The sequence below is a fragment of the Cannabis sativa genome, chromosome 8 (assembly GCF_029168945.1).
Source record: "Cannabis sativa cultivar Pink pepper isolate KNU-18-1 chromosome 8, ASM2916894v1, whole genome shotgun sequence".
NCBI lineage: Eukaryota > Viridiplantae > Streptophyta > Magnoliopsida > Rosales > Cannabaceae > Cannabis > Cannabis sativa.
In genome coordinates this window covers 34,158,115-34,173,915 of record NC_083608.1, presented here as the reverse complement: position 1 = coordinate 34,173,915, position 15,801 = coordinate 34,158,115, and the positions used below count along the sequence as shown (strand labels likewise).

Genomic DNA, 15,801 nt, shown 5'->3' with positions numbered 1-15,801 from the left:
TCATTGAAACAAGAGCTCTTCCATTTACCTCTATTAAGCCAAGCTCAAAGGAAATCATCGTTTCACTTCTATGTCCGGAAAGAAGCTATAGATTCCATATCTATATTTAGCGCTCCCACTCAATTATACTATCATGTTCCCAAAATGTACGTATCACCCTGACCAAAAAGTAGGCTTAACTAACAAATCAAAGAACATGAATAGCACTCCTGAGATTAAACCCAAGCATGTCAGGATTAAGATCTTTTGATCTAAGATCAACTAGTGATATTGACTTAGAAAGATACAACGGTAAGATTATAATATCTTTACCAAGATCAATATCGGTCCCAGACCAATGTATAGTCCATACATTCGAAACTAGCATACTTTGCTAATGTTCTGGAAAGAACATAACACTTATGCAAAGTGTAAGTACACTTCATCGTTGATTATCACATCAGTGTAAATCCAATGCACTGATGAAACAAGGACTTTGTCTTTTGAAGCATATAATCACAATCACATTCCATTGTGTTGACATCACTGTAGTTGTAAATAACTATATGTTATAGACTTAACAGATTTTGTATATATTAAACCACAAACATGAAAACTACATGTAAACATAAATGACTTCTAATCTTTTATTGATAACAAATCAGATTAGATTGAAAGGGGTTTTATTTAGGGCATAAAATCCCAACAAAAACTCACTGATAAGCCTCAGCCTTTTCAATATCCTCACCCTCCTACTGTCCCTATTGTTCAAATGAACCAGGGGGTTTCCACCTTCCTTCCTCTATGAATCCCCAGGCTATTTAGTTCCCTTCTTTGTTTCATCATAGTATGTCTGTTGAAAATTAGGTTCTAATGCCTTCTGGGGCTGCTGCGATCATGATTCCCACACCCATTAATCCTAATACTCAGATGTTGATTTCTCTTGTCAGTAATGTTGAATCTGTCTCAACCAGTTCTTCCCCTGATTACACTTCCTATCCCACAGATTCTGTTCTTGTGGCTGATCAAGTTGGGAATGATATGTCTGAGGGTGTGCGTGATCCCTAGAATGTTACTGATATTGCACTGGCTTCTGCTTTTAAGACTGTCTCGACTCTCTTCTGTTTATGCCAATATCATTGATCATCATGGTGGTCAGCCTGATCCTTCTGTGTGAGGTAAAGGCCTTGCTTCTGCTTCTGGAGTGAAGCGTGCTTCCTTCCAACCGCATCAAGCTTTTGTTGGTGGTTCTCTTCGAGCTATGCTTAAGAGAGCCAGAGCTAATGATAGTGATGACACTGCTACTCTTGCTCTTTATCTCTGGAACAAGCAGGTGATGCTGAGCACACCCGCCCAAAAAAATGACGATCATTAGTTGGAATGCACGAGGACTAGTAAGTAGCCGTGCATTCAGAAGACTCTCCCTCATGGTGAAGGAGCATAGGTCGTTGGTTCTGTTTTCAATGGAGACTCGTTTGCCTCCTGGTGCTATTGATAAATTCAAACTGGCTTTGGATTTGAAGTCCCTAGGAAATATTTGGGGGGAGGGGGGGGGGGAAGGGACTTATGCTTTTGTGGAAAGCTAATATTTATGTTAATATTCTGACTTTCTCTTGTAACCATATAGACTGCAATCTTAACTTAAATGATAAGCCTATGTTTCATTTTACTGGTTTCTACGGTTCTCCTATTTCTAATCAGCATTCCATAACTTGGAATCTTTTGCATAAAATTTTTTATAATGCTCCCAATCTTCCGTGGTTTATTGTTGGAGATTTTAATTCCTATCTTTTTATAGTGATAAAGTAGGAAGTAATTTTTACTCTATTGTTGACATGGAATCCTTTGGTCTTTTTCTTGATAAATTTAACCTTTCCCTCATGTCTTTTATTGGAAGTAAATATACTTGAAAACATGGGTCTACTCATTAGAGGTTAGATTGGGTTGTTTGCTCTGATTCTTGGTCTGATTTATTCCCCACTGATGTTCTTCATCATTTAGCTTTTTATGAATCAGATCATAGGGTTTTGAAAATTGTTACAACTACGGATGGTAGTCTCAATCCAGTTTTCCCTAGAAAGCGTTTTCAGTTTGAGAATGTTTGGTTGGAAAACACGGAGTTCTTTCGAACTGTGAAGGATTCCTGGTTTAACTCTTGTTCTCATCCCAATAATAGTGGAGCTTTCCCGCGTCTTCTTTCCAAGCAAGACTATTGTGTTGCTTCTCTTAAATCTTGTCTACTTGACATTTGTTCAAAAATACAATTATTGCCTTTAGTAAAATTATTACTAATCTTTAAAACTCTTTCCCTACGGATGAGAACATTGTTGCTCAAATTAAAAATTTGCAATCACAACTTGATGCCTTTTTGTATAAGGAAGAGGTAGGTTTATTGGAGGCAGAGAGCTCATGTGAGTTGGCTCAATGCTGGTGATAAAAATACCAAGTTTTTTCACTGTTTTGCTTCTCATAGGAAAAAAAAACTAACACTATTCGTTTTCTTAAAAACTAGAATGGTGATGTTGTTAGTGACTTTGATGGCATATGTAATCTTGTCTCCTCTTATTTTGCTACCCTCTTTCAAACTCAAGGTTGTGATACGGAGTCTGTTGATCAAATCCTCTCTACCCTTAGCCCTCCTCTTGAGGATCATGATTCTGAGAGTTTAGGAGAACCATTTGGTGCTGCTGAGGTTAAAAGGGATATTTTCCAATTGTTTGGGGATAAGGTTGCTGCCCTTGACGAGTTGAATGCCTTTCTTTACCAACAAAATTGGCCCACTTTTGGCCTAGATCTTGCTGATGCAGCCCTTGATTGTTTTAATAGTGGTGCTGATTTTTCCTTCATTAATTCTACTCCTATTGTCCTTATTCCCAAAAAGCAGCATGCTTGTGCTATCCAAGACTATAGACCTATTAGTCTTTGTAACACTATTTATAAACTCATTTCTAAGGTTCTTGTTAATAGGCTTAAAACTGTTTTAGACAATGTTATTTCCCCTTCTCAAAGTGCGTTTGTTTCAGGAAGAATCATTTTTGACAACATTCTTCTTGCTCAGGAAGTTGTCCATGATATCAATTCTAGAAAACGTGGTAAGGTAGGATGGGCTACTCTAAAGCTTGATATGGCTAAGACCTTTGATAGAGTGGAGTGGCATTTTTTGAAAAGTATCATGTTCCATTTTAACTTCCCTTTGCAATTTATCTCTTTTATAATGAAATGCATTACTACCACTAACATATCTTTTTTGATTAATGGAAATGTTCATGGTAATACCCAGCCTACTAGAGGTCTTAGGCAAGGGGATCATTTATCCCCTTACTTGTTTATCCTTTGTGCTGAAGGTCTATCCTCTCTTCTTAAAGCTAAGCAGGATAACAATGTTTTGAAGGGTATATCTATTTTCCGTAGAGCTCCCTCTTTAACTCACATGTTCTTTGCTGACGATAGCCTTATTTTTTGCATTGCTGATAGAACTTCTTGTGCTGCCCTTAGTGATGCTCTCGCTATCTATTCTAAAGCTTCGTGTCAACCAGTGAATTTTCACAAATCTTCTATTTTGTTTTCTCTTAATGTTTCCTCCCATATCAGGGCATGTTTTACACTTATCTTAATATTCAAGATAGGCCATTCATTAGTAAATACTTAGGGCTACCGCAATGCCTAACCAAGTCAAAACATCATTCTTTTGCTTTTTTCAATGATAGAATTTCCTTTGTGATTCATTCTTGGCACTCTAAATGTTTCTCTAAGGCTAGTAAGGAAATTCTACTTAAAGCAATCATTCAGGCTATTCCTTCTTATGCAATGGCCTGCTTTCGTCTTCCTATTAAACTCTGTAAGGAAATTGAGTGTGTCATGGCCAGATTTTGGTGGGGTTCATCGAGGGATAACAAGACAACTCCTTGGAAAAATTAGCAATCTCTTTGTTGTTCTAAATTTGCTAGGGGTTTGGGCTTTCGATCTCTTATTCATTTTAAACAAGCTATGCTTGCTAAACAGGCTTGGCATATTTTTACTCGACCTGATTCTCTGTTGGGTCTCACTCTTAAGGTTAGGTACTTCCCAAACTCATCTATTTTAGATGTGAAGGCTGGTCATAATCCTTCTTTTTCTTGGCGTATTATTCTTTGGGGAAGGGATCTATTAGTTCTGGTTTAATTTGGAAAGTGGGGAGATGGAGAGAGCATTAGAACCCTCGATGATCATTGGCTTCCTTCCACTAAGTTCAAGCAATCTATTTGCAATCGGGAGCCAAATCAGACCAAATTATCATATTTTACTGATCATTCTGGTTCATAGAATCTGGATAAACTTCACACTTATTTTGATACCGCTACTGTCAATGATATTTTGGATGTTCTTTTTTTGGGAATCAATGGTAGAGAAGAGAAAATTTGGGGCAGGGAAAATTCTTGTCTTTTCACTGTTAAATCTGCATATCACTTAGCCCTTGCAAGTAGAGATATCCCCTCCACTTCTTCCTTTCAAACTTCAAAAACCTTTTGGACTAAAGTTTGGCATGCTAATGTTCCTCCAAGGTTAAGCATTTTGTGTGGAGAATTCTCACAAACTCTATCGTTGTGGCTGCTTCACCTTTTCAAAGACATATTCACCTTTGTGTCCCCTGTGTAACATAAACCCTGAAACTATTAAGCATGCCTTGCTAGAGTGCCCTAGAGCCAGGAAAGCTTGGAAGAACTCAGACTTTGCTCATTTTTATCTTTTAAATAAACAGTTTGATATTCTGCATTTTATTTCTAATATTTTTGCTAGTTTGGACAAGGGTTCTGCAGATGTTTTGTTATGTTTCCTGTGGACTATATGGAATTAAAGGAATAATGCTTTTTACAATCGTTTTTGCTCTTGCTCCTAATGAAATGTTTGTATGGTGTAATAGTTTTTTACTTTAGTACTTAGATGCACAACAAAAGTGAATTCCTTCTAATGACCCACTTGCCCAGGATTCATCAGTTTCGTTGGCTTTCCCTACAGGATGGTATCAAGTCTTCACGGATGCAGCTTTAGATTCTGAAAGAAGGGTTTATAGTTTAAGTGGTGTTGTGCTTAATGATTCTAACCAGATTGTTGGGGGAGTTAAACCTTCTATTGGTGTTGTTACTCCTGCAATTGCAAAAGCAAAGGTTGTCCTCTTGGCGGTTAATTGGATTCAATTGGTTAGACTGCCGGTCCAAGTGCTCAAGATAGATTGTAAAAGTATAGTTGATAAGTTTAATAATTGTAATTGGAACAATAGTATATTTAATGATTTACTTGTAAGTGTTAAAAACTCTTTTTCTTTTAGTCATATTCTTCAAATTGCTTATGTAAGTAGAGATTTGAATATCTCTGCCCATAATTTAGTTAAATTAGGCTAAAGATTAGATAAAGTGTTAATTTGGAATAGTTTTTTACCTTCTTTGCTCTAGCTTGTAGTTTTGTTCTTCTTCTGTTAATTCAAGTTCAAAAAAAAAATATAAAAAACTATTAAAATAAAATATCTACAATCTTGTTAGATATTTTAATCCATAATAAAATAAAATAAAATAAAAAATGGGTAAAGACAGTTAAGGGAATGAGTTTGAATGACCACCGTTGAAGTTGTGGATACGTGTCTTATAGTGAGTATCAATTAATATACAATACATTCTGAAATCGGAGAGGCCTCAAAGGTGAACCGTCAATTACTGAACTTATTAATGACATTTGATTTTGTGGGGTTTATAATAAGCTTTAAATTCAACACATGTATCTATAATCCTAAGCAAGTGATTGTGACTCAGCTTCACAAGAATATATGCTAATAATTATTTGTTATTAAGTCATTAAATATATTAAAAAGAAAACATCAAGGCACTGATTTTATATACTGTAATAAGATTTTATGGTCAGAGACAGATATCATATATAATTATTTGTCTACTTAGATATTTTATTTATATTTGTAATTGTTAGATATATAAATTCTTAATACATAAATTTACACTAGGGAATTTTCTAAAAATATCTATACTAGGGAAAGGTCACATGTGCAACTCTTTTAGTATACTATATAATATATAAACTTATAATAAATTTATAATAATATACAACCAACAAAATATGTATGGTGTGATTAATAGGTATTTTTTTTTAATTTAAGATTTCAATTAATTTTATAATTTTATTTTTTTATAATATTATATTGATTAATGTTATTTATCTTGAATATCTGGATGCAGAATTAATCATTTATATTAATTAAGAGTTTTTTTATTGTTACATTTTAAAATAATTTTTTTTTTATATATTTTTATAAAAATTCACATTAAAACTCACGTAGCAACTAAGGGCCCGTTTGGTTGATAGTAATGGGCCAGAAAGGAATGGAATGGAATACTAATGGGCTTAATTATTTTGTTTGGTTGAAAAATAACAATTTTGGAAAAGAATTCCATAGTAATGCTATTCCCCCAAACTAATGGAATTGCTATTCCATTTTTTATTTGGTGGAATTATAATTCCATTCCAGATATCTCTCTTCTACTCTTGGCCCAAGCCCAACAAACCCTAACCCTAACCCTAGCAAACTGAAGATTAACCATTGTGACCATCTTCTTCGTCTTCTTCGATCAACTCTTATTCGTCTTCTTCGATCGACTGCAAGTGCCGGGGTAGCGTTGCCAGAGGTAACTCTCTCTCTCTCTCTCTCTCTCTCTCTCTCTCTCTCTCTCTCTCTCTCTCTCTCTCTCTCTCTCTCTCTCTCTGGTTTGGTGGTACCGCCATTGTTTTCCTATTATTTGTGTCATAACTCTCTCTCACTTGAACTTTATCATTTCTATGGATGTTGTCTAAAGACAAGCTCCATAATTTGGATTTGATCTCACTGGGATTTACAAAATGAGTGTTCTAATAACTTGGGTTCTTTTGATAATGTCGTCAAAAGTTTTTTTTTAATTCTCTTAAAATGAAGATTTCTATCTTTCTTAACTGGTATTGGGGTTCAAAATTGGAGCTATCATTTTTGGTTCATATGTTCACCTAGATTACTCTGGAGAGCTGTCTAAGATAAGAGGACCCTTTAACTTATTCAAAAAAAAAAAGATTACTCTCGAGCGAAAAGAAAGTCGTGTGTTGATGACTGTCTTTGCTTTGCTCGAGTATGAATTTTTCTGTCATTACCTATTTTGTGTAGGATGTCAATGTCATTACGAAAAAATGTTGCATAAAACAAGCATACCCTTCACAAGCCTACCTCTGTCCTCATCACTAGGCCAAACTCTTGACCTTGCACAAGCCACTTCCTCTTGATGATGATGATAATAATCATCTGATGATGATGATGATGATCTTCTTCTCTTAGATTTGAACATGTTAAAAATTGAGAAAGAAGAGGTAGAATTACTTTTCCTCTGTTTGTTGTTGCCTCCCATTTTCACTATATGCAAAATTAAGCCTTGGGATTTAGTTTTGAGTAATGTGGTGAGTGGAGAGTTTATGTATTGATTAATTACTAGCTCTTTGTTATAGCTAAAGAAAGCTCTGTGTGAGTATTTATAGAAAAAGGGTATCATTGTGTTGGAATGATCCAAGGGTTGAGATTCTTTGAAGATTATGTAAGGTGGAGATGGATTTGTTGGAAAAACATTATTGGGTCTCTCTTCATTTTTTATTCCTTTTAGTAATTTCAAGGCAAAGAGCTTCAATATGTGTAGGTAGCCAATACTTCCTTCTATACCTTTTTTTGGTATTTGATTCTTCTTAACAAATTTTCCAATACTTTTCCTTATTATTATAGTGTGGATGAAAGAAAATCACCATTTAGAGCTTTTTTTTAAGCTATAAGTTTGGTTGGGAATTAATACACATAACATAATTATTGAGTTACAATATAACTTTGTACTGTGTTGTGTGTGCAAACATATATATAAAATAACATATTCTTAATCACAATTAGTATAGTACTATATTTTATAGTGGTTACGTTGTAGTAGTGTTAATAATCATGATATGAACATCTTTGTCCTAGTTTTATAGCCCATATCTAGTTTTACATTAATTTAGTATTGTGTCATGGAGGGAAATGGATTGTTGGTGGTGGTGGCACATCAAATTAACTACACCAAAATTTTTGACATCCTATAATATTTTGCTATTATTTCCTCTAAATAGATTCACCATATTTCATGTATACTTAGATTGAAAAAGTTTTCATTGCAGCATGAAGTGTACTATGTAACAAAGGTGTCTTTAGCAGAGATTGTTAACTTAGAAAGAACATCTTCCTTAGATTCCCACACTAAACAGTAGTAATTAGTTCAGTACACTAACACACTAACTTGTACTAGTATTATTATGTCATTTTTATTATTCCAACACAGATCCATATATAATGTTACATTAGAGCAGTTATGTATCCTAAAGGTGTTTTGTTAACACATGAATGAAACCATTGTATTTTCCTGTCTTCTGTTAAAGAGTGATTGACCTCTTTTTGGAAACATATTTTATCATTTATACCTTTTGCCATGGGGATATATATGATATTCAGTGAAGCTTGTTAAGTTTGCCACGTTCTGTTTTATAGCCCATATCTAGTTTTGCATGTGCTCACTATGTTCATGTTAATTCTCTGTAATTACTGAAATTAATACACATTACATAATTATTGAGTTACAATATAGCTTTGTATTGTGTTGTGTGTGCAAACATATATATAAAATATCTTGTTGTATGTGTGCATATTTTTTTATTTTCTTTTATGTGATATGATGAAGAATTATTCAGTGGATTGTATGAATAATGGTAAGTTTCTTTTGCTCAATTATTGTCATTGTAGGATAATGGCTCGCTTAACTGTAAGTGAAAGACAAATTTTGAGAAAGAAGAAGGTCATAACTCTTTATATGTATTGGATGAATGTGTTGCATGTAGTGCAATGGTTTTTTAAATTATGGGAAAAAATTATTGAACATAGTATTGAATCAAGCTCTTTGGGAAGACAATTATACATACTTGATATTTTTGTCAATAGGCAAATTGTGCACCAAATAGCTTATGAGAGTGATGTCATTTGTTTTGATCAACTTAGGATGAATAGGAAAGCATTTAGCACTTTATGCATAATGCTTGAAACTAGGGGTGGGTTAAAAGCATCTAAATATTTACAAGTAGATGAACAAGTGGCTATGTTTTTACATGTAATTGCTCATCATGTGAAAAATAGAGTCGTTAGATTTCGATTTATGAGATCGGGTGAGACAATTAGCAAATATTTTCATAATGTGTTACATTCAATCATTCGGCTACATGGAGAGTTATTGAAAAGACCTGAACCTGTTCTTGAAAATTCAACAGATGAGAGATGGAAATGGTTCAAGGTATAATATATATTTCTTGAATTTCTTCAATTAAAATGGTTTAGGTGGAAATGGTTTGTTTGTTTGAAATACTAATGAAAAAAACTTTGTTTATGATATGGTAGAATTGCTTAGGAGCACTAGATGGAACTCATATTAGAGTGAGAGTACCTATGAATGATAAACCAAAATATCGTACTCGAAAAGGTGAAATAGCTACAAATGTCTTAGGTGTATGCTCCCAAGACTTGCAATTCATATATGTGTTACCTGGTTGGGAAGGCTCTGCAGCAGATGGTAGAGTTTTACGTGATGCCATACGTATAACAAATGGTTTGTGTGTTCCAAATGGTAAGCTTGGTGTTTTAGATTGTACATTTTTTATTTTTGATTAGTAGCTCATTTAGGAGACAACTTAATCCCCATCTTTATTTTATTTTAGGTTATTATTACCTTGTAGATGCTGGATATACTAATTGTAAGGGATTTCTTGCTCCATATCGAGGCCAACGTTATCACCTCAACCAATGGGAAGATGGAAATCCTCCTAGAAATTCACAAGAATTTTTTAATATGAAGCATTCATCTGCTAGGAATGTCATTGAGAGATGTTTTGGTGCAATTAAGAGTCGATGGGCAATTCTTAGGAGTCCGTCATTCTATCCAATAAAGACTCAAAATCGAATCATTTTGGCATGTTGTTTGCTTCATAATTTTGCAAACAATTATTTTGAGCATAAATATGGGTATTGGACATGAATACTTATATTTTTGAACAAGTTTTTATGTGATTATATAGTTTTTTTAAAAAAATATATGTTAGGTTTTTTTTAAAGAAGTAATATTTTATAGTAAATTCAATAAATATAAATTTATATATATCAAATTTTTTAAATAAATATTAATTTTTTTTAATACATATTAGTTTTTTTTAAAAAATATAAATCAATTTTTTTTTTAAAAAAATATATATATAAGTTGAATATATTTAATTTAATTTTTCAATCATGTTTTAAAAATAATAGTATTTTTGTTCAAAATTAATTTATTCCATTCCATTTCATTATATAGTCAACCAAACATAAGAATTGTATTCAATTATTGATTCCATAAATCTAACCAAACAACCTAATCCTATTCCTATTCTTATTCCATTCCATTACCATTCCTATTCTTAATCCTATTCCTATTCCATTGCTTTCATTACCTCCAACCAAACGGGCCCTAAATGTGTAACTTAAATCGCAACTAAAATCTACATAATAACCCACATCAAAATTATCAGAACAATTTTAACCGTAAATTTAACAAAAAAAAAAAAAAGTTAAAAAATATTATGTAAATTAATTCTCCTTTGTAAATAACATAATTTTTTGGGGTAAGTTGAAAAATGTCTCTTTTATTCATCAATTAATCAAATTTACCTCTAATTTTATGTTTATTTGAAACATACCTCTTTTTATATGTATTGTACCCAAAATACCCTTACATAAGAGAATTACATTAAGAGTATCTTGAAGTGATAGGGGTAAAATTGGTACAATATTTTAAAAAAGAGGTAAAAACGATAGATTTTAAAAAATAAGGTAAAAATAAAAAAGGACAATATAAAAAGAGTATAGAGTGTAATTTCCTCTAATTTTTTTCTGGTAACCATTAACCACCAAACTTTATAGAAACTCAAAACAATGGGCCTGTGATGGAAACAAATGGTTAGCCCAATTTGTTATATCAAGCCCAACTCTATTAAATTCTTTAAGAATCCAACATTTAGTATTAGAGCCAAAGCTTCCACCTGCAAGGCGTTATGCACATGCCACTGCAATGTGACAAATTCCATAATGATACCACCATTTTCTTAAGGGAAATATGCGGCAAAAATACTCAAATTATTTGATTTGTTGCTAATAAATACCTAAATTCAAAAATTGGTGGCATAAATACTTATATCTTCAAAACAAACTATTTTGTTGGTACCCAATTTACAGCTCCGTTAGTTTTTCATTTGGATGCCATGTGTCAATATTATATTAGTATGGTAAAACAAAATTAATTTTAAATGATTTTTTTATAAGAGATTTATTTTTCTTTTTTTTATGGAACAAATAAAAATTGATTAAAATTATAAATTATATTAAAAATATATAATTAATAAATAAACGAATGACCTGTTCATCTTCTTCAACCTGAAAAATCTCAAACCTAGAAACTTATTCAGCTTCTTCAATCCGAAAAATTCCTAATCAATGAAATTATTAATCTTCCTCAACCAAACACTGCCAAGACCCCTCCTCGTCATTCTAGTCGTACAAGTCCCGACGACCGTTTGACCAGTTGAAGAACTGTCTGTAACGTCCTCGTCCTCATCAATTTGTGTCGAAAAAGTATCGACGACCTTCGCTCCGACGTCTTCCCTAGCTCAGTTCAGCTAAGATTTGTTGCGTCTATCGAGATCATTTCCCTGCCATCACGATTTTAGAGAGCTGGGTTTTGAAGTTTTTTTTTTTTGAGATGGCACCAGATCAAATGTTCGTCTAGAAACTATGATTTGTTTATAAATTTTGATTAATAAGTTTATTGGAAACAAAAAGAATGAATTATCAGAATAAATAGTTTTATACATTTATATTTATATATAATTAGAAATAATATTATTAAGTTATCATTTAATATTGTAGGGGTTAGGATTTGTAGAAAAAGATGGGGAGTAGGAGCTGGATTCGTGGTTCATGTAGAAGAAGATGGTAAATAAAAGAGAACTGATTTTTTTTCCTTTAGTTTTAATAAATTTTTATTTTATAAATCACTCAAAATTAGTTTTGTTATAAAATTATTATTTTGGCTAATAAAATATTGACACATGGCATTCAAATGAAAAATTAACGGAGCTGTGAAGTGGGTACCAGCAAAGCAGTTTGTTTTGAAGATATAGGTATTTATACCACTATTTTTTGAATTTGGGTATTTATTAGTAACAAATCAAACAATTGGAGTATTTATGCCACAAATTTCCTTTTTCTTAATGACCACAAGATAAATAGGCAAGTTGGGTATATCAAACAACTTATCAGATGGTCGAGGATGAGAAACTAGCTCCTTCTCCCTCCAAGATAAATAGTCAACAACACAAGCTGGGATTCTTCTTTGGATGTCCAAAGTAGTGGCAATAAATCCTTCCTACTAAGCCTTGTTCCTAACAACCCAAATATGGATCAAAGAGAACTAGCATATATAGTAAAATTAGTCTTATTGAGGAGCCACTAAAGCAAAAGAAGAGATGAGTCAAACTACATGGTATCACTTCTAATACCCCAAGGACTTGCAAACCACACCAATCTTGCCAATGAAAAACCAAAGAAAATATGCAAAAAAGAATCATCATCATCATTATTACAAATGGAACAATTGACACAATTACCAAATCTTTGCTAAAAGCGGCCACTAAATGGTAAGATGTTTCTTCCAAGTTTGTAAATGAAGAATCTAGTGCGCTCATGAAGAGGGGCTTCCCATACATTGTCATGATCCCTATACGCCAAGTACTAGTAAGAGCATGATACACTCTCTTTATCGAGAAGGAATCTTCCAGAGAATCTTTCCAAACAAGTTAATTCTCTTCATCAAAAGGAAATCTATTAATCAAGTGAATTGTCCCCAAAACTATTGCAATTTCCTCAGGTTTCAAGTCCCATTCCTGTCAAGCAATGTATTATGTAGCAAAAGTGGGGTATCCTCTACTCTCAGATTGAAAGTCGCACTATAGTGATCCTACTCAAGCCAGGGAACCGAAGGAGCATCTAATATATATACTAGGTTGATTATTATTAATATTTATAATGATATTATTCATCTATGCTTATTATGATAATGTCTTAATAGAATTAATATAATTTATTTATAAAAAGTTCATAAATAAGTTTAAAAATAAAACATTTATGTTTATTTTATTTTAAGAAACAAAACCATAACCAAATGTGAAATTATGTATAAATATTATTAATATTTTATATTAATAATGTTTATAAATTATTAATCTAATATATTTTATATATAGTTTTATAAATAAAATATGTATGTTTATTTTATTTTATTTTTTTGGTTGTAAGGAAAAATATGTATGTTTATTGTTTATTTATATAAGACTAAGAAAAAATTAATTACCTTATATAGATTGTATAGAAAATTAAAATTATGTTTATGTATGTAATATAGAATGTATAATTAAATGTAAATAAATTATTTTGTATTATATAGTGTAATAAAATTATATAATGTATACAAAACTATAAATTTCCCTAAAATATAACCGCATGCGAAGCATGGTTTGTTTTTTAATTTCCCATTAAAAAAATATGATTCGTTCCTTAGGGATCTAGAGGCTATAATTCCTATATCCGTCAACGAAACATTAGAGAATCTACGGTAATATTTTTTAAAGGTGCTATATATCTCCACACAATTTAAAAATATAATATTTTATTTTATTTTTCTTCCACATTATTTTTATACATTTATTTTAAAAAAATACTCCAATAGTAGAATATCTTTTAAAAATACTATTATTATGATCTCACATATTATTATATATATAATTTTTTTTATTAAATTATTATATATATTGTACTTTTAATTTTTTATTGTAAAAAAAAAACATAGCATCAAATGTCATTGTGTGGCATCAATGCAAATTTCAAGAATAACATTCTTTTATCTTTAATAATATAGCATTCTTATATTTTGGCACCTAAACTTTCTACTTCATCAAGCATTCTCCAAAATGTTACCATTGAAGATGGTCTTATCAACTAGTTCACCAGACTAGAACTTACTCCCATCGAACTACTTGGTCCACCACAAGGCCTGATCACCTAAAGTGCTTCCAACCCAATTTGGCTATCAAAGAGAGGTTAATCTTTTCAATTACAATCCTATTCTTAATATATCATATCCTATTCTTCAACAATCAACATAATTAATTTTATTTTTCAAGACAATAATATTCAATGTAAAATTTGTATATATATATTTGGCATGAATTGGTAAATAATAACTTTCTTAATATAATCATATCTTCTTCTTCAACATTCAACACAATATTTTTTTTTATCATACCATTAATTTGACAATAAAGTACTTTTTTTTTTTGAAACAGACAATAAACTACTTATTGTAGCATATTTGAGTGAAATATTTTCCATTTATTTATTATTCAATTTTATAAAAGCACTCTCTGTAAAGTTTCTCTCTCATATACATGTTTTAAGTGTCAAGCAAGAAATAATATATCGATTACTATAATTTAATATAAATTTTACATGTTTTAATTTAATTAATATCTTAACTTAGTATTTTTATCTTTTAAATTTTTTACACTATCAATTTTTTTCTTTTGCATTTTAAATTTTGTATATTCTGTTTTTATTTTTATTATTTTTCTTGTATAATCTTGTTTTGATAGTTGTAAGAGGAAAGAGTACGGAGGAAACTATGAAGTTTTCTTCAAAGAATTTGTTGTCCGAAAATTTCTTGTTTCTGTAAAGTTGAATTGTTATAATGGGATATATTGTAATCTTTTTGTTATTGGTTTGTTCTATATTTGCGCCATTTTTATGGCTTTGGCGCCTTACAAGGCTATAGCGCCTATTATATGTCTGACCCCTAATTATTTAGGGTAGTTTGTTTAAAATTTTCACGGCTTCTTATATTGAAAATATAATAAAATGTTGGCACAATAAAATTGCAAAATAAACAAGTTATGCACTAGACAAATTTTACTAGTTAGAATATAAGGATTATTTAAGTTAAGGTATGATGTAAAGAAAATTTTAAAATGATATTTTAAAAAAAATATTTTCAAGTGAAATAAGGTTTAAGGAGGATTAAGTTTAAACGATAATAGCTTTTAGCTATGGTTGGTTCATATTTTTAGGAATTATTAACAAAAAGATAAAGTGGTAGAATTTAATATTCAGATTCTAATATTATTATTTAAAATTAATCAAGTAATTTAAAGAATAATAAATACGAAGATATTGTAATAAAAGGAGGTATCTTGTCAAATGCGAATTTATTGTATTCAGATATATTTGGGAAGTCAAATTTTATAGAATTTGGTTTGTAATCTATGTCGTATAGGAAGGTATCATTATAAATATTTTTATGGTAACTTAAAAGGATACAATTTTTGGAAGTTTTACAACTTGTCTTTTGGAAATTAAAATAGGAATAATTATGTCATAATAGCTAAATTAGATTATTTTAAGTAATTTCAATTCAATATAGATTGATTTGATTATAATAAAGTTTTACCATAAATAAATATGTATAAAAATTGCTTTTTTGGGATAAGTACAATAAAGAAATTTGTAATATTTTAGAAATGGGGATATTAATAATGAATTAATATGGTTGATTTTGTCTATTTTGGGAAGGATTATGGAATTAATGGGTCATTAATGCTTAATAATCAAGGTTATTTTGTTTC

At 31.0% G+C, this 15,801-nt stretch overlaps 1 protein-coding gene across 1 annotated transcript; it reads left to right on the top strand.

Moving 5' to 3' along the window:
* Positions 1–6,387: 6,387 nt before the first annotated feature.
* Positions 6,388–10,155, top strand: LOC115721734 (protein ALP1-like). Its single transcript, XM_061102840.1, has 4 exons — positions 6,388–6,647; positions 8,798–9,338; positions 9,443–9,668; positions 9,760–10,155. The coding sequence occupies exons 2-4, from the start codon at positions 8,802–8,804 to the stop codon at positions 10,074–10,076; spliced, it is 1,080 nt and encodes a 359-aa protein (XP_060958823.1). The 5' UTR covers positions 6,388–6,647; positions 8,798–8,801; the 3' UTR covers positions 10,077–10,155.
* Positions 10,156–15,801: the final 5,646 nt, after the last annotated feature.

What these genes read in the sequence shown, in the direction of transcription:
- LOC115721734 (XM_061102840.1), top strand. Translation starts at nt 8,802, where the DNA reads ATGGCTCGCTTAACTGTAAGTGAAAGACAAATTTTGAGAAAGAAGAAG. An exon ending in AGAGATGGAAATGGTTCAAG is followed by an intron (nt 9,339 to 9,442) that starts GTATAATATATA and finishes ATGATATGGTAG; the next exon opens with AATTGCTTAGGAGCACTAGA. An exon ending in TGGTTTGTGTGTTCCAAATG is followed by an intron (nt 9,669 to 9,759) that starts GTAAGCTTGGTG and finishes ATTTTATTTTAG; the next exon opens with GTTATTATTACCTTGTAGAT.